This window comes from Sceloporus undulatus, unplaced genomic scaffold, assembly GCF_019175285.1.
Source record: "Sceloporus undulatus isolate JIND9_A2432 ecotype Alabama unplaced genomic scaffold, SceUnd_v1.1 scaffold_12, whole genome shotgun sequence".
Taxonomy (NCBI): Eukaryota; Metazoa; Chordata; class Lepidosauria; order Squamata; family Phrynosomatidae; genus Sceloporus; species Sceloporus undulatus.
In genome coordinates, this window is record NW_024802934.1 from 4,249,733 (window position 1) to 4,274,326 (window position 24,594).

The 24,594-nt window shown below is 43.0% G+C and overlaps 2 protein-coding genes across 2 annotated transcripts in view; one reads left to right on the top strand and one right to left on the bottom strand.

Moving 5' to 3' along the window:
- Positions 1-400: 400 nt before the first annotated feature.
- On the bottom strand, positions 401-7,656 carry LOC121917199 (uncharacterized protein C3orf85-like). Its single transcript, XM_042442942.1, has 4 exons — positions 7,506-7,656; positions 5,509-5,630; positions 3,722-3,808; positions 401-1,291 (listed from the first exon to the last, which is right to left on the bottom strand). Exons 1-4 carry the CDS (start codon positions 7,552-7,554, stop codon positions 1,280-1,282), a joined length of 270 nt encoding a protein of 89 aa, XP_042298876.1. The 5' UTR covers positions 7,555-7,656; the 3' UTR covers positions 401-1,279.
- Positions 7,657-9,972: 2,316 nt separating this feature from the next.
- LOC121917213 (MORC family CW-type zinc finger protein 1-like) overlaps positions 9,973-24,594 on the top strand; it is an 81,854-nt gene continuing 67,232 nt past the window's right edge. The window contains exons 1-5 of the mRNA XM_042442970.1: positions 9,973-10,156; positions 12,446-12,499; positions 17,104-17,138; positions 19,188-19,256; positions 22,131-22,171. Coding sequence (XP_042298904.1) covers positions 10,077-10,156; positions 12,446-12,499; positions 17,104-17,138; positions 19,188-19,256; positions 22,131-22,171 — 279 coding nt within the window. The 5' untranslated portion in view covers positions 9,973-10,076. The remainder of the gene's footprint in view (positions 10,157-12,445; positions 12,500-17,103; positions 17,139-19,187; positions 19,257-22,130; positions 22,172-24,594) is intronic.

Consider the following 24,594-nt stretch of genomic DNA (forward strand, 5'->3'; position numbering starts at 1 on the left):
CCCCCCACAGAGTTAATGGAGTACAAGCTACTTTTGTACATTGAAATTACTATGCAGCAATTGAAATAAGCTGAGGATAGAGGGGGAAGTGAGGAAAGGAGAAAGAAACTGGGACATATTAGAAACCATTGAAAAAGTGGGATGACAGAGACTGTTCTTCCCAAATCAAGACAGTGGGAGGGTATGGGGGAAGCAGTGGAGGCAGAAGTCTTTTCCATCTCTCCCTATGATCTCAGTGCTGCTGTTATAAGCAGGAGGGAGAACTGAGATATCAGCTCCCACCACAACCACTTTTAGTGTACATGGACTGTGGGTCAATCCTGAATCTGTATGAAAGAAAGTTATCCTTGATCAAGGGACTCCTCTCCCCTCCCAAACAGAACAGCCCGGCAGTCTGTGAGAGCAGAGAAAGAGCAACTTTACTGATAGGTTTCCAACATTTATAAGTTAGCAAGGAGACATTATAGATGACTAGAAATTTGCATGTACATTATTGGGATTCCCATGACTTCATTTAGTATATATTATAACAATCAACAATAGAGCATTTATTTCTCTTTAGTCAGCCTTTGTACATAAAATGTATTAAAAGGGATACATCTCATACTGAGAACTGCAGTCTTCAACAGTCCTGCAGCTTTAACTGTATCTTTCTCAGTTCCCCTGCTCAAGGTTGTTTCTCAACGGTCAAGACTCTGTAGTATGGCTGTACTTGGGGACCCAATCTACAAATATTAATATCTTTCTCTATTGATTATAATTAGGGAAGGGGATCAAGTTTCTACTTTCACTGTTAACCAGAATGCAGGGACTTGGGAAGCCACAAACAACTGGTCTTCAGGGGGAAAAAAGGGTGCAAAGTCTCTCCACTTTTGGGAACAGCACAGGAAGCAGTCGAAGGCTAAATGAATCTTGTAATTTGTGCAACCTTGGGATACAGAATACAGGGTTGTACCATGAAGAAACAAAAGTGCTAGAGAAGCTTTGTTCTCTTGGGGAAGGTCCTATCACTTCTAGAAGGGCTTGGACAACTTTCCAGCATCTTGTGTCTTTGTTATTATTTGAGGCAGGATAGATATATTTCTGTGGAGGCTAATGGATGCTGGATGTCTATTAGATAACACTCTTTGCCTGCGGTACTAATATTCCAGGAAGTGCTCAACAGATATAAGAAGTGTCTGGACAAGGTTCAGTTTCTGTTGGAAGTCTCTGTATATGATGTTGCCTTCTTTGCCGCTGAAGACCTGCTTCAGATTGGTGTAACATATCCATATAAGAGCTAATGTGGTTCCTGTGAATAGAATAATTACTGTGGTCAGAATCCTTCTCTTACAATGTGGAATGACATGGCTGAAGGGCTCTGTATGCTTTTTTTTTTCTTCATTTTTTTATTTTAAAGCTGCATAAAGTTACCATGATCCAGTAAGAGCCAAAATAGTGTCAGATACATAAAACTGAAGTTTCATTTCTGCCGGCCACTTAGCCGCCAACATTTCACAGATGAAAACTAATCAAGCAATGTCAACTGGTCAAGATGACAAAAGTTATTAATAAGGAAGGACAGACAATCCAGGAGAGGCTGCAGCAGTTTGCTCTGAACCTATTGGAAAAGGCAAGATTCCCCCTTTGTAAGCTCAGGACATAGGGGAAATAGGAGGAGAAGAAAGAAACTTGGATATTTTAAAAGCAGCTTAAAAGTGGGATAACAGAAGGGTAATTAGAACTGTCTCTGCTCCATCCAGGGTAGGTTGCTTATCCAGTTCCTGGACTTGAGCAGCACCTCTATCCTACTGGTTTTCAGCTTCACTTTATTGGTCCTTATCCTGCCCATTGTAGGATTCATGCACAGATCCAGCACTTGTACAGCCTGAGTGGACTCTGATGACAAGGAGAAGCAGAGCTGGGAATTACCCCTCATGAGCTCCTCCTGCAGCTTCGTATAGATGTTGGATAATGTCGACAAACTGGAGCCCTGTGGCACCCTACAGCTTAATGGTTGTGAGGCTGAACATGAACCCCTAATGCAGTGGCTCTCAAATGGTGGGGTGGGAGCCCCAGGAGGTGCACAAGAGTTGCGCAAGGGGTGTGTGAGACATGGAGGCTCTGATCCCTCCTCCTCCTCCTCCTCCTCCTCCTCTTTCCAAGCATTTTTATGTGTAAATTTTACACATGCTTTGAGTTAAATACTGAATTTATTTAAACAAAATTGTTCTAGTTTCAGTGATATTGTTTCCTTATAAAACTGTTAAAATATGAATATACATGAATATGCGAATGAAAATACGCACACCAAATAATCAAAATATTTTTATTCATATACTATGCTGAGTTGGGGGGGGGAGCAATGTCCACATATAGGTGTAAAGGAGGGGTCCTAAGGGTAAAACGTTTGAGTACCACTGCCTTAATACTACTCCTTGCAGACAGAAATGGAAACACTGTGGAGTTTATTGCATTGGCTTTGCTCCCATGATAGATGTGGGGTGTAGCTTAAAGAAGGTGGATCTTCAGAGGGAGAGAAAGACAAGCCAGCTCCATCAGGCCTTGCCTGGAAAGAAGAAGGCCTTCCATCATCCAGAGGGAGAGAAGGACAGGCCAGCTCCATCTGGCCTAATCAGAGCAAGAAGAAGGGCGCTTGCTCCAATCCATCTGCCGTGGTCCAGATCTCCAAGGGAGAGAAGATCTGCTGGACTTTCCCCCTTCCCCACTGCCATTCCCTTCTCCTTTTGTGTCTTGTCTTTTTAGATTGTAAGCCTGAGGGTAAGGAAATGTCTAATTAACGGTTTGTAAGACACTCTGATAGCCTTTTGGCTGAAGAGCGGGAAATAAATAAATAAATAAATAATCGCATTTCCCTGTCACTGGGGAGTAAGCAGCCCATGGGATTTTCCTGTCCTTGAAAAGATGCGGTGGTTGTATATGGGCTGCATACTCCCCAGTGATGGGAAAATGTGATAAGATCCGCCTTCTTAAAGTTATATTCCACATCTATCGAGGGAACAAAGCCAATACAATAAACTCCTAGAATGCAATGCCTTCTTATCTAATAGAGCCCGTCCAGAAAGATATCATGATCAATTGTATCAAAATCTGCTGACAGATCCAGAAAGATTAAAATGATAGTACCCCTACACACACACACACCTTTCACCCAGAGTAAGATTTCAGTCAGAGTGACTGAGGTCAATTCAGTTCTGTTCTCTGATCTGAAACTAGACTGAAATGGGTGTTGGAATGTGGTGGTAGCAACACCAAGAAAGGATATCATTCATCTCTCTCAATGGCATGTGAGGACTATTAGAACTGGCACAACTATTGATGCCAATTAAGTGTTGCCACACTGAAAAACTAGAGGTGGCTTCTACACCTTTAATGGCTGTAAAGAAGAGGAAATTTCAATAGGTGTTGCTTGTCATGCAACACTTGTTGAAATACCACAGGACAGAAGCCTTCTCCAGTTTTTACTCTGGCATCTCTGGTGCCATCTTTCTGTCCTCTTCTGTCCATGCTGTGAAGGCGCAGAAGAGTGTGCATGTTCATAGATGAGGAGTAGCTATAATGTCTGTTTTTTGTTTTGTTTTGTTTTTAAAAAGCAGGCCTTCCTGGGCAGTAGTGACAGCAGCAGAGGATCAGGGAGCATTTTAACCTTTTACCCTAGGTACATCCTTGGAAGAATCCCCTGCTGCATCCCTGGAAGAGTCAGTCTTTAAATGTAAGTTACCTGGCTGTAGTCAGTATCAAATGTAAACAATCGCAAATCCATGTAATGCTGTGCTGATCTCTTCAGTGCAGTCCAGGTTTCACTAACCTATTTAGAACACAGTGTGCATTTGTTTAGCCAGGAAACCTATTCGGTACAACATTTATAAATAATTCCCTCCCCGCAAGAGTAGTCAAAAAGTATATTTTTATAGCAGCAGCTAAAAGCAGTAAGTGACAACCAGTGTGGTGTAGTAGTTTGAATGTTTTCTGGACTGGGACTGCAGAAAAACGGGGTCTGACTTCCCACACAACCATGGAGAGCATTGGGTTGTCTTGGGCAAGTCAGATGACCTTATCGCACGCACAATTTTCAATGTTTTGGGGACTGAAGGAGGACGCTCGTGTGCGCACGCACTCTGCAGAAAACGGAGTTTACCGCACACAAAGACAAAGATGTCCTCCAAGAGCCCCTGTTCCATCCCCTGGCGCGCACCCATTCGCGTCCAGTCCTGACGGGCATGATTTTTGCCTGACGGATTACCTTCCATCAGCAAAAAATCATGCTCGTCAGGATTGGACGCGAACGGGTGTGCACCGGGGATGGAACAGGGCCTCTTGAAGGGCGCATTTGTGTGTGATAAACTCCGTTTTCTGCAGCACGTGCGCGCACATGAGCGTCCTCCTTCCATCCCCAGAACATTTAAAATTGTGTGTGCGATAAGGTCCTAACTCATGACTAATCCATAGAAGACACATATTTCATATTAAAAATCACATTGTGGCTACTTTTCTTGCCATGATGGCTCGGTAAAGCTGGCTTCTAGCCGGCTTGGGGGCATGGTGTTTAGGCACACCTCGCCCCCGAGTCATTTGGAAGCCGTGTCAGAGATTATATGCTGGCTTCTGGGTGACTTGGGAGCATGGTGTTCAGACGCCACTTGCCCCAGAGCTGGCGAAAAGCCGGCAAAAGAGCCGAATGGGCAGTTTTTTTCTGCCCCAAATAGGAAGTGACTTTTCCCACTCCTATTTGGGGTGGAAGCTGGCTGGATTGGGGCCATGCCATGCAGTTTCCGCAGCCCAAATTCAGCTATCTCAGGGGTGATGATGGAGCCATCTGTTTTGCCCCTTAATTTCTGAAACCTGCTGTTGTTCACAGATGTGCCATTTGGGGTGCTTAAAGAACTGACACATGAAGTTATCTGTTATTATTATTTAGAATATCCAGTCAAATGACTATTTGCATTGTTTCTTTAATGATGCAACTGCTTTTTAAGACTTGTTTCATTCATCTGGTAGGTAAATTGCTAGCTAATTTCAAGTATTTAGAACACAGAAAATGCTCTTACAAATGGGGAGAAGCCCCTTACTTACTATTTTCCAGATCTTTAAAACAATACTGTGTTAAACTAAAAATCCCAAAATCCTCCAGCCATAATAACCACTGGCCAATTTGGCTTAGAGATTCTAGAACAGTGGTTCTCAACCTTACTAAGGCCGTGACCTTTCAATGCAGTTCCTCATGTTGTGGTGACCCCTAACCATAACATTAACCTATACTTCCTCATTAATATGTGTTTTCCAGTGGTCTTAGGCAACCCCTATGAAAGGGTTGTTCAACCCCCAAAGGGATCACGACCCACAGGTTGAGAACTGCTGTTCTAAAAGTTCTAGTCCAAAAAATAATAACTTTTCAGAGGTTTGCAATTATCATTCCAATATTTCTGGCAAAGAAAGATGTATCTTCTGCCTTCCAAACCACACTAGTTATTTGAAAGCTTTAGTATGGGATCTTAAAACGATCAATACCTGTTCAGCCAAGGTATTCTGGCTGCTAGTTAGTTGCCAATAGTCCAGATAAGGTGTTTGTCTCTTTAGTCCTAAAAACTGATTGGCTTCTTCTTCAGAAGCAAACGGTAGTCCCAGGATCCCTGAAAGGCAAATAACTGGAATCAAAGATTTATAGACTATGCAAATTCCAAACATGTTTAACAAGCAGCTATTGTTATATATCCTAAATGTCCTCTCATGTGATAGTAAATTGTTAGGTTCTATCCACGGATATGTTTAAAATTACAGTTTGGCAAGCCACGGGTGTTTCAAAGCATGCCATTAAACCTAACAGAAAGTAATGCATTATAAAAATCATGTATTACAAGAAAGGCAAGTCACTCCAATATATAGGCAATCTGAGTTGCTTTATTTATTCATCTGAGGGCTCCCCTGGAGTGGCCAAATGTGTTCAGAAATTGCTAGAGATTTCAGTACTTGAGAGATGCATTAGGTCTCTCTGGGCCCAGGGTTCAAACCTCCACTCTGCCATAGAAACCCACTGGATGACCTAGGGCAAATCACACTCTCTCAGCCTCAGAGGAAGGCAATGGCAAATCCCTTCAAAACAAATCTGACCAAGAAAACCCCATGAAGTATTTACCTTAGTGTCCCTATAGTTGAAAATGACACAACAACATTTTGATCACTGGTTAACAAACCCGACTTAAGTGTTTGTGAAAACTAGAACTGAATAACAAGTGAAACACACCACCTAGAACCTATTTCTACGTAGATGGATGGATTTCAGCTGTTGCTATCAAGTTAGTCTTGCTCCTGCAATGTATGATCATCCCGTGACTAACTCAGGCTAATTCCTGCAGTATAAACTGTGTGAAAAACTAAGTACAGTATTTCACAAGAAAACAGTAGCAGAATGAATAGCTAAACCTGACTGAAAGGAAAGAATGAAACAGTCACACTATAAGAGAAGGGCATTTGTCTGCCCTGATGGAATTGCTCTCCTGTCAAATATTAGAACTGATGAGGCTCAGTCTATGGAGTCTATCACACAGGGCAAATCCTCTGCAAAAATGGAAGTTTAAATTGGAAAAACCTGCAAAAGCAGGTTTATTTTAACACAATATCATTGTTAAACTAATGTTAACCTGAACAGAAAGTGGAGGGGAAAGTAGACAAAAGCCACTCTTTTTTACTTTTGGAAAATCCCAAAAGTAAAAAGGAGCAGCTTTTGTTTACTTTCTGTTTGGGTTAACACAGGTTTAACAATGAAATGTGTGAAAATCAACCTGCTTTTGTGGGTTTTTTCTACCTTTTAAATCCCGTTTTTTCACAGGATTTCCCCCATGTGATAAACTCCTATGAACACATGCAAGGTCTAATCAGTGATGACGAACCTTTTAGAAGCCAAGTGCCCAAACTGCAATCCAAAACCCACTTATTTATTGCAAAGTGCCACGTCCCTCTGGCTTTCTAGTAACAAACCCTGGCAAACTCTGTGCTGGGGTGACAGCACATGTGCCCACAGAGAGGGCTTTGAGTGCCACCTCTGTCACACGTGCCATAGGTTCGCCATCACTGGTTGTTGGGTACAACATGAAGAAGAGCTTGATAAAGCTTTTTCACTCTTACTACAAAAGTGTTTCAGTGAAAAGAAAAAGCCTTACCAAATAATACAATGAATGCTGCACGAAACTCTGCTTTGTAGCAAGATTCTTTTGCCCTTTTTTTGAGTGACAATTCTTTCCTTTCTTCCTTCCTTTCTTTTTTGAACTGATATTCCTAGTATCTCCCAGCTGGTTGAGGCATTCTGAGAATGGTAATCCAAAAAGGTAACTTCCCTAAACTCTAGATTCAGTAGACAATTAAATGCACCCCATTGAAATTGCATCAAGCAATCATATGTCCAGTCATAGATTTGGGCAGTCTACTTGACAGAAATGATTTAACTGAGAAGCTGTGTGTTTATATTTAATAGCAAATGTGTTTAGTTAAATAGGCCTCTAAAAGCTTACCTTTCAGTAACACAGCACACATAACCAGGTGGAATGTTGTCATAGTCATGGTGTGTATTCTGTGGGGAAATGTTGCACAGTACAGCTGCAAAAATTGGTTGCTTTCTGTACTTTATATTCTCTTTGCTTCATAAATGATTTACTACATCCAAGTTGCAGGCAGAGGGCACAGTCCACCATTGCATAGACATGTTTCATCGACCTCTTTCTACCCTTTGGACTTTTGACAAGGACGTTTTGATACTTGCCAGAAATGTTTTTCTCCCAAAGAACAGATGCTTAATACGCTAAGCTGCGCTAATGCAAAATATAAAATATACTCCCATTTTTGGCTATGTGAGTGAAGAGGTGACACAATGGGTCTGAGCACAGAGAGGACAAGTGAATAAGCATTTTCAGGATTGAATTAATTAATTAATCAATACACCACTTTTCCATTAAAAAAAAATAAAAAGATACTCAAGACAGCTTGTGTGTAGACACATATACACACGCATGCATACACACATGCATAGGGACATCTGTAGTAAACTGCCTTCGAATCATCCTTGACTCATGGTGACCCTATGGATGAGACGTCTCCAAGCCCCCCTGTCCTCCACTGCTCTGCTTAGGTCCTGCAAATTCATACTTGTGACCTCCTTAATAGAGTCCATCCATCTAGCTTGTAGTCTTCCTCTCTTTCTATTTCCTTCCACTTTTCCTAGCATCATTGTCTTTTCCAATGAGTCATGCCTTCTTATGATGTGGCCAAAGTATGGCAGCCTCAGTTTGATCATCTTGGCTTCCAAGGAGGATTCAGCCTAGATCTGTTCAAGGATCCATGTGTTTTTTTGGCCATCCACGATATTCTCATCACTCTTCCCCAGCACCACAGCTCAAATGAGTTGATTTTCTTCCTATCCGCTGTATTCACTGTCCAGCTCTCACATCCGTACACAATGATGGAGAATACAGTGACATATTCTCATATTTCCCCAGTGATGTCATGGATTTGTATGGAAAATATGGCTTAAATACCATAAAATATGGTATCGAGTGTATATTAGAAAATAAGGTAAGGATTTGCATAAGGCTGGTGAATGACAGTTGGGAGCTCCGTTACACAAAAGTTTGGTGCTACACAAGGTAGTTTTTGTTAGAGTTGGAGGGAAGAGAGTTTTGGTCAGGGGGTGGGTATGGTTGGTCTGAGTTAGCTTGAGAGGAGTATGAGAAAAGGTATGTGGTATTTTCAATGTAATTAATAATTAATCTGCTATGCTGTGATTCACTTCCATAAACAAAAAATAGTTTTTGTATTTATACACTTTGGGCTTCTGGAAATACTATCTGAGAGCTTGGATTAAGGCAAGTCTGTAGTGGCAGCAATGGCCCTTATCAGACGGAGGGTTTTGCAGCTCTGATCCGAAGCCACTGCGGGGTTTGGTTCCAGGATGCCCCGTGGATAACAAAATCTGTGGATGCTCAAGTGCGATTAAATATAATGGCATAGCAAAATGGTTTTCCTTATATCAAATGGCAAAATCAAGATTTGATATTTGGAATTTATACATTTTTTCAGCATTTTCAAGCCGTGGATGCTTGAATCCGTGGATAAAAAAATCTGTGGGTAAGCAGGGCCAACTGTATTCTGAAAGCCAGTCTGGTGTAGTGGTTTGAGGACTCTGGAGGCCAGGGTTTGAATCCTGGCTCAAGCATGAAAAAACCACTAGGTGATACACACACACACACACACACACACACACACAGACTTATACTGTATCTATAGGTATGTCTCTGTGGTCTGTTACAGTCAGCCTTCCTTCTCCACAGATTTTTTTTTATCCACGGATTCAAGCATCCACAGTTTGAAAATATTCCAAAAAAGTATAAATTCCAAATAGCAAACCTTGATTTTCCATTTTATATAAGGGACACCATTTTGCTCTACCATTATATTTAATGGGACTTGACCATCGTAGGGTTTTGTTACCAACGGGGGATTCTGAATCTGGAACCAAACCCCAGCAGATAAGAAGATCATTCCCACTGTACTTCTGAGAGCCATGGAAAACCTCCTACCCCAACAACTATATTATATATGTTGTTGAGGTAGGCCATGGCTCTCAGAAGTAATATATGGGCAAGTCACACACTCTCAGCCTCAAAGGATGGCCATGGCAAACCCCCTACCCCAACTCTCTCTCTCTCTCTCTCTCTCTCTCTCTCTCTATATATATATATATATATATATATATATTGTTTTTTTAAATTTTTACACACACACACACACACACATATATATATATATATATATATATATCCAGTGTGGCTTAGGGGTTTGAGTGTTAGACTGCCACTACGTATATATATATCTCAGTGGGTTTTATCAGTGGGAGATATATCTAGGGGCGGGGCGTTCCACCGTCCCAACGGCCGTTTCCCGCCTCGCTCGCGCCGCCACTTCGCTCTCGCGGCCGCTAGGGGGCGCAGCGGGACTGGGGCATGCGGCCTCCGCAGCGAGGATTGAGAGAGAGAGAGAGAGAGCGTGGCTTCTGGGCCTTGGGCCCCTGAGGCGGGCGAGGCAGAGGGATGATGTCTGAGGAGTCCCAGCAGCCCTATGGCTCCCTTTGCCGGGCAGAGCTGCGCCTGGAGTACCTCCACGCCAACTCGTGAGTGGGGCCGCCTCAGGGAGCCTCAGGGACAGACATGGAAGTAGTGGCTCCTTTCGCCACGCGTCTGGTTTCTAGATTCCAGGCTGCGTCCACATTGGAGAAATAACCTGGTTTGGGAGCGCTTTAACTCTTTGTCTGCCTTCTTGCTATGGAATTCTGGGAGTTGGAGTTTGTTGTGCCCCACAACAAACTCCAACTCCCAGAATTCCATAGCCATGAGCCAGACCAAGACCTAAAGCGCTTCCAAACCGGGTTGTTTTTCCAGTGTGGATGCAGCCAGAGTTTGGGGATCAATGTTTCCCAAACCTAAGTCCTCCAGAGGTTTTGGACTTCAGTTCCCAGAGTTCCTGACTGTTGGCCAATCTGGCTGGGGCTTCTGGGAGCTGAAGTCCCAAAACACCTGAAGGGCCAGAGTTTGAGGATCATTAGCTACATTGTAAGAAATCATAATGCCTTTTGATGCAGGTTTAAGCATCCGGTGGCATCCTGGGATTTATAGTTTTACAAGGCCCTCCTCCCAGGATGGAGCCATGGCAGCTAAAGAGGTGCCAAAACTGCATTGTTTCCATGGCGTATGCCCAGTGTGGCATAGAGGTTTCAGCATTGGACTATGACTGGAGAACAAGGTTCGAATCAAAGGAAAGGATCTGGGGCCATGGCATCCTATGGTTCCCAGAATTCCATAGCACTGAGCCATGGCAGTTAAAGCGAAGTCAAAACGGATTACTTCTCCAGTGCATATGTTTTGTTTTCCCATTCAAACTCTTCCATCAGTGGTTTTGTTACTGGGCTGGTCCCAGCATTGCCTGTTTGTTTCATCTTAAAAAGCATGGGAAAGCTGGGTGTCCCGATCAGGAAAAACACAACAACAGACTGATGGAAGAGTTTGGATGGAAAAGCCAAATACTGAAGCCAGGGGTGGCGGTGTGAAGCAGGCAGGGGCTGCAATCCTATAGCCATTGACTTTGGATCCAGAACACTGGCAAAAAAGACAGGAGCATAGAGGTATGTGTCTGTCAATATCGTGCAATAATGCATTCATTATCACACGATGTCTCACAACCTTGCGATTATCCTGTGAATAAAGAGGAATTCTAGCACCACTTTTTATTCGTGGGGATTTTCCATGAATAAAAACCGGCACTAGAATTCCTCTTTATGTCGTGTGATAATCATCATATTATCGCGCAATATTGGCGGGAGCATACCACTATGTTCCCGTCTCTTTTTTCCGATGTGATAGTCTCCTAAAGTGCAAATCTCACCACAGAAATAATCCAGTTTGACGGAGTCTCCTTCCTTAGAGGTCTTTAAGCAGAGGCTGGATGGCCATCTGTCGAGGATGCTTTGATTGAGATTTCCTGCATGGCAGAATGGGGTTGGACTGGATGGCCCTTGCGGTCTCTTCCAACTCTATCATTCTGTGACACTTGAACTGCTCTGGCTTAAGGCTAGGGAACGGTGGTTTTGTGGGACATAGCCTTCTCTGTCAGACAGCACTGGTGCCACAAGGAACTACAATTCCCAGGATTCCCTGGCACTGAGCCGGGGAATTTCAAGTGGCTGAAACTGGATTATTTCTGCAGTGTGTTTTTGACCTAAGACTGGACTGCAGGAGGCTCCAGCCTATTGCTATCAAGGGTCTTGTTCAGCAGTAACAATCGCTGGTAAGTGGTAAATTAGTATCCACTCGCTTATAGTGTGTGAAACCAGAACTTGAAAGTCTGTTTGAATTGGAGGGCATCCAAAGGGGTAATTTTTTTCCAGGCTGCAGACAAAAGCACCTTAAAACAAGAGTGGGATTCCTGGGCTTCCCTTACGTTGTTGGGCTGGAATTACCAGCTGTCCTCATCCATGGTTATACTAGCTAAGGCTGCTGGGATGGGGGTCCAAAACACACTGCAGAAATAATCCAGTTTGAGACCACTTTAACTGTCATGTCTCCATGCTAGGGAATTCTGGAAACTGTAAATATCTCTTGTCAGATTGCTCTGGTGCTACAATTAACTACAATTCTTAAGATTCCCTAGCACTTAGTCAGGGCAGTTAAAAGCGGTCTCTTACGAGATTGTTTCTACAGTGTATTTTGGACCTTAGTCAAAATCTGGAGAGCCACAAGAATCCTAACCATGCCTTAAAGCACATCTAGATCAATTCACATTCTGTAATTACAAAGAGGATGTGCATCTCACAAACACAGACTAGTGCTTAAAATTGTTTACTTCTGTTACGATTTTTGACTTTGTCTTTCAAAATGGCCTTAGTATGTCCCTGTTTTCTTTCTAGCACAACACACGACTTCCTGTTTGGAGCCGTGGCTGAACTGATTGACAATTCCCGGTAAGCATTACCCCATTTATGAATTAGATTTAATAGAAGTTACAGAACTTTGTGGACTGGAGAGTGCTTTGTGGCTAAATCCATCTAGGGAGATTATCACATTACAAAAAAATTGTCTTATTCCCGATGGGATACAGTTATGTTTTGGATTGCAAGTGTTTTTTTTATCACACTCAAAACAGTGCCACTGCTGACAGGCGACTGCAACCCACATGTAGCCCGGGTCCCAGCTGCGCTGAGCCTGCTTAGGCGGGAGCTTTCCTTGTTTGAAAATCGGCTGGGCTGCATGCTGGTTGCAGTTGCCTGGCGGCAGTAGCAAAAATTACAATGTGATAAAACCAATTTACAATCTGAAACGCAACTGTATCTGGTTGGGGATAAGATATGTTTTTTTGTAATGTCTCTGCTGCAGCCTCTCCAAAGGCCACAACTCCCATTCTCCCCATTCAAGATGAGACAGAGATTATGGGAGTTGCTTTCCAGGATGCATGGAAGACATCAAGACAAGAAAATCCACTTTCCTATGACACCTGCACTTGAATTGGAAGGAAGACTCGTTGAGTGCTTCATGGTTCTGATCCAGGGCCATTGTTGTAATAGTTGTGTGCCTTCAAGTTATTTCCAACTTATGACATCTCTACGTGGAAACCTATCAGGGTTTTCTGGGCTAAGAGTGTGTGACTCATCAAGGTCACCCAGTGGGTTTCCATGGCCAAGTGGGGAATTGAACCCTGATTTCTAGAGTTGTAGTCCAACATTCAGAACACTACACCCCACTAAGGCCTTCAATGTTTTGATTAGATAATGAGATGGACAAAATCTTTATTAGGTCTGCAGATGACACAAAACTAATGGAATCTTTGATGTTCTCGAGTTTCAAAGCCTAGATCAGTGATGGCGAACCTTTTAGAGCTCGACAGCCCAAATATAGTGGCGGTCCACCACCAGAAGTCACCAGGTGCTGGGGGTGACACTTCCAGAGGCAGGACTTCTAGGGGCAAAACACACAAGGAAAATATGGAGGACCTGACCAAATAAAAGCTTAAAATAAAAACAAAACAAAACAAATCACTCATAGAAATATTAAATCCATCCTTCTCACCACTGCTCAAAATGGAGGACTTTTTGGAAACCTTCATGGACAGGAGATTGAAATGGAGGCCAGGTCCTGAAAAGGAGGAGGACCACGTCTGGTAGCCCTGAGCTAGAAACACCCATATAGATATAAATCCATGCTTCTCAGCCATGCTCAAAATGGGGGACCTTTACAAATCCTTCCTGGGCAGTTCCTGTTTTCCTTGGAGCAGCAGCAGCAGCAGATAAGCCTCACACCCAGAGATCAGGGTGTGTTTGTTTCTGAGAGGGGAGAATGACAGCAACCATGTTAGGCAGTGAGCTCCTTGAGGACACTGCAAACGTTAAGTAGGTTTTTTTCCTTACTTTCAGCACAATGGACAAATGAAAGGAATGATTTAAATATAAAAAATATTAATATAATAAAAAATTTATAGACTCAGTCAAGAATTTGTGGCTAGTAAATTACAATTTTAAGTCTGTATCATCCTCAGTTCTGCAAGTATATTGCAAGCCAACAAGACATCTTAGCATTCATCAAAAAAAATACAACTGCGTACACAATAAAGTGAGAACCAGCATGGTTTAATGGTTTGAATGTTGGATTATGACTCTGGAGGCCTGGGTTCCATTCCCAGCTCAGCCATGAAACCAACTGGGTGACCTTGTGCAAGTCACACAGTCTCAGCCTCAAATGATGGCAACGGCAGAAATCCCTTCTGAACAAATCTTGAAAACCTGAAGGCACAACAACTACATTTAATATAGGTGTAAATAAACCTGATGAACTGAATTTATATTTCTGACTGGTTTTAGCTTTTATGTTGTCATATCTTCCATTTTTCTTGAATGTCCCCCCAGTGGCTAAGAAGCATGAATTTACATTTATATATTAATGTTTTTAGCTTTTATTTTGTCATACCCTGAGGTTTTCTTGAATGTCCTCCATTTTTACCAAGGCTAAAAAGTATAGATTTATATTTATAGAAGTGTTTTTCAACATTTATTTTGTAACGTTCTCCATTTTGAGCATGGCTAAGCATGAACTGACATTTCTAGGATTGTTTTTAGCTAATATTCCAGACTAACAGGGCTTGTTCTCTGAATTCATACCCAAGTCACAAGCCTCCCATCTGGCAATGGCGTCTACAGCCCTTCCACCCACCGGGTTTTAAAAACTCAGCTCTGAGCCTCTTTCCTGCCGATACTAAATCTTGTGAAGGTAACTCCGTGGTAGTTTCTCCTTAGGGTCTCCAGGAACAACTTGAAGGCACCATACACCCCCAAGGCACACTCTCTCAGCCTCAGGTCATGAAACCCACTTGGGCAAGTCACTCTCTCTGAACCTTAGGGGAAAGCAATAGCGAAAATCCTCTCTGAACAAACATTGCCAAAAAAAGCCCAGGATAGGTTCACTTTAAAGACACCATAATTTGGAAACAAGGAGTCACACTCTGTCAGCCTCAAAGGAAGACAATGGCAAACCTCTTCTGAAGCAATCTTGCCAAAAAAAAGTTAAAAAAAAAAAAAAAAAAAATAAAAAAAAAAAAACCCTGGGACCCCCAGCTACTCTGAAGGAACCTGGAGCCCTAAGCTATGAGGCCCAGGCAGGCTGAGCAAAAGTCCCTTTCCCCACAGGGGAGCCCCATTGGACTCACATGTCTCTCCCAGAGGAGTCCCCCCTCCATTAGATCGTGCCCTGAAGGGAGCCAGACTGGGGCGCAGAGGTAGCCAGCCTTTAGCTCTGGGAACCATAGTTCGAATCACTGTTCAGCCACCGAGGCCTTGAGCACCAAATGACACTCTCTTAGCCTTAGGGGGAGGCAAGGACAAACCCCCTCTCCGGCCCATCCTTGCCAAAGAAGCCCTTGCCTTGGGACTGACACAGCTCGGTGGGGGCTTGGAGACCCCCAGCAGCCAAGACCCCCGAGAAGCGCCTTGGCCAGAGAGCCCTGGAAACATCCTCTAGGAGAAAAAGGCGAGGGAGCCGAGGGGAGCTCCCCTTTCCCGCCCTGCGAGTGCCTACCTGGGAAAAGATGTTCTCCTGGTTGTCTCTGCCTTGTCCTGGACCAGAGGGGCACCGGAGGGGCTGAAGGAGTCCCCCCCCCCGGCCGCAGAGGCGGAGGTGGAAAAGAAACACCAGCAGCCCACCAGCACCAGCAGCAGGACCCTCTCTGGCCCAGTCCACACCATGGGGGGGGTTATTGTGCAGTGGGGGGTGCAAAAGGCATGGGCTGGGGAGAACAGAAGAGGAGAACAAATGGCCTTGGCACTTACCCACTCACAGGTACCAAGGAGAAGGACTGGCCACCAGGAGAGGGAGGGAGGGAGCCTGGGGGAATGGGGACATTGGGCATAACTGGAACGACTTGAAGGCACACAACAACAATCAAAAAATGACATACGTATATCTGCTAGTAACCACCCTGGTGCCAGTGCCAGTTCCCTCCTCTTCCTACCTTCCTCTTCCTCCTCTCCATGCTCCCTTGCCACAAACTTCCTCTGGACAAACCTTGACAAGTAACCACCATGATAAGTTTGCCTTAAGATTGTCATATGTTGGAAACAACTTGGCACACAGCAACAAACTACAGTTCGCAGAACCCCAATCACAAGGGTGGGATTTTCATCCAGAATGTTGGCGCTGCTGGCCGGCTCCTTGCGGCTCCGTTGTCCCAGGGCAAACTGGCCCAAGACAAGGAGCCGGGCCACGCTGAAGCACTCACACCCCGACCCCTTCTCTTCCACAGGTGGCTGCCATGCCCTGGCGGACCAAGCTGCGTGCTAGAACCAGCATGTGTGCCATGGGTTTGCCAAGATGGGCCTAAATGAAGGGCTGAGGAATGTATGGCCCTCCAGATGTGGCTATTCTGGCTAAGGATGGTGTGAGCTGCAATCTGTGGAGTCACACATTTCCCCCAATTGGCCCAGAACCTGGCTTTCCACACATAGCTCATTGTAACTGTATTACCAGTGTTGTGTTGTAACTGATGCTAACACTAAAGCCTGGTATGTTGTATTGAAGCATGTTGCATTGACTTGCTTATTAGTACATTATATTGGAACAAAGTGACCTTGGAGATGGAGAAAATTAGATATGCAAAATACCATATTAGAGTCTGTCTGTCTGTCTGTCTATTTGCAATGACTTGATTTTTGTCCCATTGGCCTGTTCATCTTTGTATTACCTTAAACTTTGAAGCTAGTCTTGGGTGAGTTGATATTACAGTAAATTTGGGTAAGAATCATGGAGATCTCCAGATGTAGTTGAACTACAATTCACAACAACTCTAGTCTGTGTAGTCAGCAATGAAGACTGCTAGGAGAGGCAATCCAACAATATCTGCAGGGCTACATGATTCTCACTTCTGCACTAAAGTGACTTATGAATACTTTATACTTATATTTATATGTATTGTGAAGTGAAATCTTCTTAGTCATTAGTGAGAATTCATTCTGTATTTATTTGCTTGTGCTAATTTTACAGTGTTTTATTTTTGTCTATACTTGTGTTAAACAATATGTTTTAGGGATGCTGGTGCAACCAGATTGGACATACTTACTGGTGAGTTCTATTTAAATAGTGTTTTGAAAGCATCTTTGCTTGAGTATATTAATTATCTCATTTGTCTATTTACTTTGAAAACAAATTGAATATTTATTCCTGTGTGAAAATGTTCCTTGGGCAAATTTAAGATAGCTGTGACATAAGCAAATTTTGACCTTTCTGTTAAAGTCTGTGGAGAAATACACCTGAATAGAAGTCACTGGTTTTTCTGTCTTATATGGCAATGAACCTGTCAGTGTAGGTGAAAACAGTGGCATATGGAGAGTTCTGTAATACAATCCCTGTTAAAAGAAATTAGTCACGGCTTTGGCCCATTTCCATGCATGCAAATTGTACAAATCTTCAAGTGTCCATTGGCTGCTTGCATCTAACACAGCAGTTTGCTGTTCATTAGCTCTGTAAAGTGGCTATCCTTTGTTATTAATGATTCTAAAATGATGCGACTACCACTGTTTTATTGCAAGTGATTTCAGACTGGAAATATGTAAAAGTATTAGTTATAAGTAAGACTTCCAACCAAGTGGTGTAGTGTGTAGAGGATACCAATCAACAGTGTCCTCTTTTGGGATATCTCCCACTCCAGTTTTCCATTTCCCCAAACTGTCAAGTCAGTATACCCTGCTAGTGAGGGTGGGTTTGGAAGGGAGGGGTGCCCTGTCCTCACCACTTGCACTTTTACGGGTGTGGGTTTTTGTTTTTGTTTTTGTTTTTTTGGTTTTTTTGTAGGTAATCATAGAATCACAGAGTTGGGAGAGACTGCAAAGGCCATCCAGGCCAACCCCTGGCCATACAGGAATACACAATCAAAACACCCCTGACATATGGCCATTCAACCACTATTTAAAATTCTCCAAAGAAGGAGACTCCACCACGCTCTGAGGCAGCATGTTTCACTGTCAAACAGATCTTCCGGTCAGGAAGTTCTTCCTAGTGTTGAGGTGGAATCTCTTCTTGTAGCTTGAATCCATTGCTTTGAAACGTTCAGCAGAAACAAGCTTGTTCCATTCTCAATATGACATCTTTTCAAATATTTAAACATGGCTATCATGTCATCTCTTAACCTTCTCTTCTCCAGGCTAAATACACATCTCCCTAAAGCCACTTCTCATAGGGCATGGTTTCCAGACCTTTTACTATTTGGGGCATCCTTCTCTGGACATGATTTCTTGTGCTTCTAACAGACCCTTGAATTTCCCAGGCTTGCTGATACATCCCTTTTGTATGTGGATGGAGCCACTTTGATATGTAGTTTATAGTGAACTAATTGTGAATAGTGCATAGGGTACTTCAAGATTAATGAGTTTTTATTACAAAAACCCAGGATCCAGAAGGCCCACAATTAGGGGATGACATGTTGCTGAATTTTAAAAGTGTTCATATGACTACATATTGACATAAGGAGTGGGCTAATGGAATAATGTAGTTACTCACTACTTCTTTAATTTTCATATGCCTTCCCAAGTCTGGCTACCTCAGATGTTTTGGGTTGCCATGCTCATCTCCCGAATCATTGCTCATGATTACTGTAGCTGATGAGAATTGTAGCCCAAAGCACTCAGGAGGAACCAGGGTGGTGTCTGCATAGATTCTATGTGTATGTCAGCCTGTTGGAGTCTCCTGTACGTATGATCAAAAACTCTTTTTTACATGGCACCTGATTATAGTCGATCCTCCATATCCAAAGATTCTGCATCCATGGATACCACCATCAATGGCTTGAAAATATCCCCCGTCCCCAAGAAAACCTTCCAGAAAGCAAAACTTGATTTTGCCATTTTGTATAAGTGACACCATTTAACTATGCCATAGTATGTAATGGGACTTAACCATAATAAAATGCATTAAAGTAGTGGGGCTAAACTGCTGTAACTGTAGTTACATAGCAGAAAGAGTGAAATTATTCAGTCACTCCATAACATAGTTACTGCAAAAAGGAGCTAGGTACAAGGGACTTCCATGTTCCTGTCAAATATTTTCACTTTAATTATGACTTGAAAATTTTTATTAACAGCTGTTTATTAAGTACTTTTGTGTTTTTTTTTATAGTGGATAATGTTAATCTACAAGGAGGATTTACGTTGTGCTTTTTGGATGATGGATGTGGCATGACCCCACGTAAGTTAATACCTGTATGCATTGTGTTGAGTGTTGATGTCGTCTAATGCTTGAAGTACTGAACTAGGACTTGGAAAACCAGCATTAATATTTCCATGCAGCCAGTGTGGCTAATGGTTCTTATGCTGTTAGGGCAAGGAATCTGCTGCAGGTTTTAATCTAGACCAGTGGTTCCTAACCTTTTCTTTACTAGGGATACCATTTAAATATATTTTGTTGCCACAGATTCCACCTCCCCCTGACGTAACTCAAGATTTAAAACCCTAACAACAACAACACATTGAATCATCATTAGATTCTGGACTTGAACACTGAATCATTAACAATTGCAGCATCTGTTAAATTTTACCTCAGAGGTGCCAGAGAGGGAAGGAAGATTTTTCTCTTGCTTCTTCCCAGCTGTTTGCAGCTAGAGTGGGTTGAATGGCAGTGTACAGACCCATCAAGCCTTTGCCTTGGCTCCTGTCATATGGCTGCTCTTCTGAGGAGAGGAGGTGGGCTGAGCAGACTTCATGGGCCCTCTGTGAGAATACTGTGGCCCCCTAGGGGGTCTATAGCTCACATGTTAAGAACCATTGGTCCAGACTTCAAAGGAATTCTCTTTAAAGGGTGCTGAATCACATTCCTAAATAGGTTCTTTGCCTTGGGTAGCTCCTACAAATCTATATAAAATCTGGAGTAACTTCACCACCCCACTGACCTGGACGGCACCATCCACCACTGCATGCAGCCATGAAGTTCATGTGTGCCCTTAAGCCTCAATGTCTTTCACTTTTACTTATTTCACAGGTTTGTTGTGAATGTAAAATGGGGGTGACCATGGATCTGCCTTGAGCCCCTTAGTGGAAAGTTAGGTTCTACATGCAATAAATAATAATTGTCAATATGTAATTCTGAGCAAAGACATATATATGCAACAAGCATGAACCTGAAGGAATCAAGCCCTGCCACAAATCTTGGCAGCATCTCTATCTCCCAGTTTCTGTTAAGAGGTACTGGACTTCCAGTTCGCAACGTTCTGATAGGAGCCTGTTGATCCGAACTCCCATTAATGGTGTGTCTGTGTGCATGTGTGCATATAATGCTGCCAATCAAAATATCAGTTTAGCTTAAAAAGAGGGTTGTTTGCCATCTTTATTATCCTGAACACACCCACCTTATCCAATTTTGGAAGCTAAACTGGTCTGGGCATAATTAGAATTTAAGCGAGAAACCATCAGTGATCTCCAGGTAGGGCTAGGAAAGAATTTTGCCTGAAATATTAGACATTTTCAACCAGTCAGAGTTGATTAAAGGAGGTTAGATGGACTAAAAGTGTGACACAGTGCAAACCTGCTGCCTATATCCTTATGAGTAAGACTAAAGGCCTATTTAGTCCAACATGCCACCACCACTACCACACTGGACAAGTAGAAGTCTGTAGAAAACCCATAACCCATAGGTCATCAGGGCATTTCCACTCTTTCCCAGAAAGTCATATTCAAGGAGTGACATGTTGACTCTGACCCTGAATGATGCAAGAAGCCATAGTGTGTGCACCATAAATTTATCAAATTCTCTTTTGTATTGGTGGATACAACCACGTTTTGCGGTAATGGATTCCACTGTTGAACTGTTTATTTAGTTTAAACTTATCTGTACTACCTTTTGTCAGATCAAATTTCTGGATAGTGTAAAACATCTGTAGAGAATACATTTTTAAAATCCTAAAACAAAAAACCATAATGGAGTGAGCTTGTTTTCTGCTGCTGCAGAGAATAGGGCCCAGAACAATGGATGCAACCTACAGGAAAAGAGATTTCACCTAAACATTAGGAGGAACTTTCTGACAGTAAGAGCTGTTAGACAGGGGAAACACTCCCTCAGAGTGTGGTGGAATCTCCTTTGGAGGTTTTTAAACAGAGGCTGGATGGCCATCTGTCTGTGATGCCTTGATTTTGAGTTCCAGCATGGCAGGGGGTTGGACTGGATGGCCCTTGTGGTCTCTTCTAATTCTATGATTCTGTGTATTTCTTAAGCCAGTGATGTATTTCTCTATCCATTGTCAGCAGAATCAGGAATTCCTTTCTTTCACACTCCTACTCCAGTCTTCTGTGGGCTCACAGCCGCACTGAGCTGTCTTATAAGAGTGCATGGGGTGAGGCTACAGTAGGGAACGGGGGGGCATCAACTCTAGTATTAACAGTGGAATCCAGTAGAAGTACATCCTTGGATTCTGGACAATTCCATTAATAACCATGATAAAAAACAACAGATGAAAAAAAATCACAAGACTGGCTAAGATATTATACAGATTAAAATATTTGGGTATATACAAATGTATTGCTGAGAATGTTTGCACACTTATTCAGGATATAGGCATAGTCATGGTCACAATACAGTTGTCCCTTCCCTTATGCAGAGGATCCGTTCCAGCCTCCCCCCCCCCACGTAAGGGAAAAAACGTGGATGCTCAAATCCCATTCAAATGAATGGGGCTTGTGCCCGCTGTAGCGTGCGGCGTGCACGCCACAAGAGCGCACATCACTGTTTTCTTCTGGTGCGCGCCTCCCTTCCTTGCGGCCTTGATCTTAATATGTGGGACAGGCAGTACTGAAGAAGGCATTCCCTTAAGTATTCTGGACCCAAGCCATGTAGTGCTTTAAAGGTAATCACCAACACTTTGTACCTTGCCCAGAAACTCATTGGCAGGGACTTCAGAAGGGACTTCAGAACAGGTGTTATATGATTGTTCTGGGAAGTACCTGTGATTAGTCTTGCTGCCATATTTTGTACCATCTGAAGTTTCTGAACTTGGCACAGAGGTAGCCCCAAGTAAAGCACATTACAGAAGTCTAAGTGAGAGGTTACCAGTGTATGTACTATTGTTTCAAGATCCCCTGGCTCCAGGAATGGGTGCAGCTGATGTATCAGCCGAAGCTGGTAGCAAGTGCTCCTGACTGTCGCATCCACCTGCGCTGACAGCTGGAACGACGAGTCAAGGAGCATCCCCCAAGCTGTGGACAGAGTTCTTCAGGGGAACTGTGACCCCATCTAGAACTGGCTGACATAACTCCATTCCAGGGTTCAAGTTTCCAATAACAAGTACCTCCGTCTTATCTGGATTCAGCTTGAGTTGTTTTTCCCTCATCCAGTTCATTACCGCCCCAATACAGGCATTCAGAGGAGAGATGCCATCCTTAGTTACTGCATCAGTTGGAGACATAGAGAAATATATTTGGGTGTCATCGGCATACTGATAACACCCCACCTCATGACTGGACAGTCTCACCCAGCGGCTTCATGTAAATGTTAAACAGCATGGGAGACAGGATGGCGCCCTGAGAGATGCCAAATTTTAGCTCTCTATTAGAGGAGCAACTGTCTTCCAGTGCCACCATCTGGAATCTTCTCGAGAGGTAGGAACAGAACCACTGAGCTTCTTCAGCTATATATAAGTTCTCCTCCCATTTGAAATCGGTTATGTGAACTTGTGGAAGATTAGCACAGTCATGGATTTTTTTTTCCCAATCTTGGGTGTATATTATATGCATTTGAGAGACACACATGTGATCCCAAAGATAATACTTTGGTCAGTTGCTGCCATTTCTAAAGTTTTAAAAGTCATGGGTTATGAATTGCTTGAAGGCTGCAACTGAAAGGAGGGACATTTAACCTTTTCCCATATGTTGTTTGTTTGTTTTTTGTTTTGTTTTTTCAAAATACTACTGTCTTCCTTTTCTCCTAGAGGATACAGTTAACCCCCACACCCACCACCCTCAAGCAGGTGTTGAGTGGGTGATAGGTGCCTGTGCTATGCCTCTACCTGCCCTACTCTACCCTGTTTAGCTTCAGGGGACCAGTTCTGATTGAGGAAACAGCAAGAGAGGAAAAGGTTAAGAAAAAAACAGTAAGGGGTAGACAACCTTTGACTTGATGTTTTGGACTATAGCTCCTCAAATCCCTCATCATTGCCTGGATTGGGCTTCTAGAAGCTGATGTCCACAGTTTCTGGAATTCCCAGTCCCTAGATTAAGTCTTCCTCCCTTCAATGCTATGGCCCAAGCCAACTCAGCATACCCATGCAGTTTTGTATAAATGTTTAAAAAAGAGAGAGAGACACTAGTTACTTGTATAGGATGGAGCTTGGATCTTAGCACCAATTTTGAAAGATCAAGTTAACATGCCCTGGATGTCAGGTCTGTGACACATTTGTACCATTGGGAGCTCCTTTGCAGTGTCCATTTGTGTTTTCAGGAAACGTTTTGCTGCAGTGAAAGTAACTTGGCACAAAATGCCCTTTTGCTTCATCTAATTGTTTCCTTCTGCCAGGAGAGAACATCCCTCCCTCTTCTTTTTGGGTGTTAAGTACAAACAGCTTATAGGGTAAGACAGGATCAGGGCTGCTTCAAGCTGGTGCCAAGAAGATAACTGCGAAGCATGTCTCTTGCAGCTTAGGTTAACCAGTGCTTAAAATAAACTCTTCCCACAATGTGTGTATCAGGTGTTCTTAGAATCCCCACTGTGCCAAATTAATTCTTTGAAACTTGGTGTGCCAGCTTCCTTCGCTGGAGGAGAAGGCAGCTTTGCACAGGCAGCAGTGATCAGCATGTGGGTCCTGGGGCTTCGTTATGTTAAACATTTAAAGCAGATGCAAAAAAAGATGGAGACTGGGGCTCACTATTTTTAGCAACCTAGGCTTGAAGGGGGTGGTTCTATTTCAAGCCTTGCCAGACAAATGCCTCCAACCCTAAGCAGAACATCTTAACAGCTTCTGGTTGTTTTGGGTGTGACTGGATCTGATGGTGACACCTGGCCTAATCTGACTTGTTCTAAATCACTACAAAATGCAAGGAGGCGATTTAAAGCACAGCCTGGTCAAACATTGTGTGAGAGAGAACTCTTCCTCTATTGGTGCCAGTGTCCTCCTATCCCTTCATAAGACAAATATCTTTAAAGAGTTGAGTCAGGGGGGAAACAGTGGTCACCTGCTAAGCACAAAAGTTACAATTTAAATCTCCAACTGTAATCCTTCTCTGTGATTCAGCAGTATCCCAGATCAGATCAGATCAGATTGTACTCTTAAAAGACATTATTACATCAACTTCAATATCAGCATGATTCACCTGATTATATTTCAATATAAAACCAAACTGAAGGGTTCTACCAAAGAAAATATTTATGTATGTAAAATATAACCCACCTCCAATTACCAAAACACACAACTGTGAAGAAATAAGGGATAAATTACACCCTCAAATAGAAAAGCCAGTAAAATTTCTAAAAGGGTATAAATACCCCACTGAAAAATGAGTAGTAAAGAACGAATAAAATGTCCAAACTCAAGGTCAGAAAATTC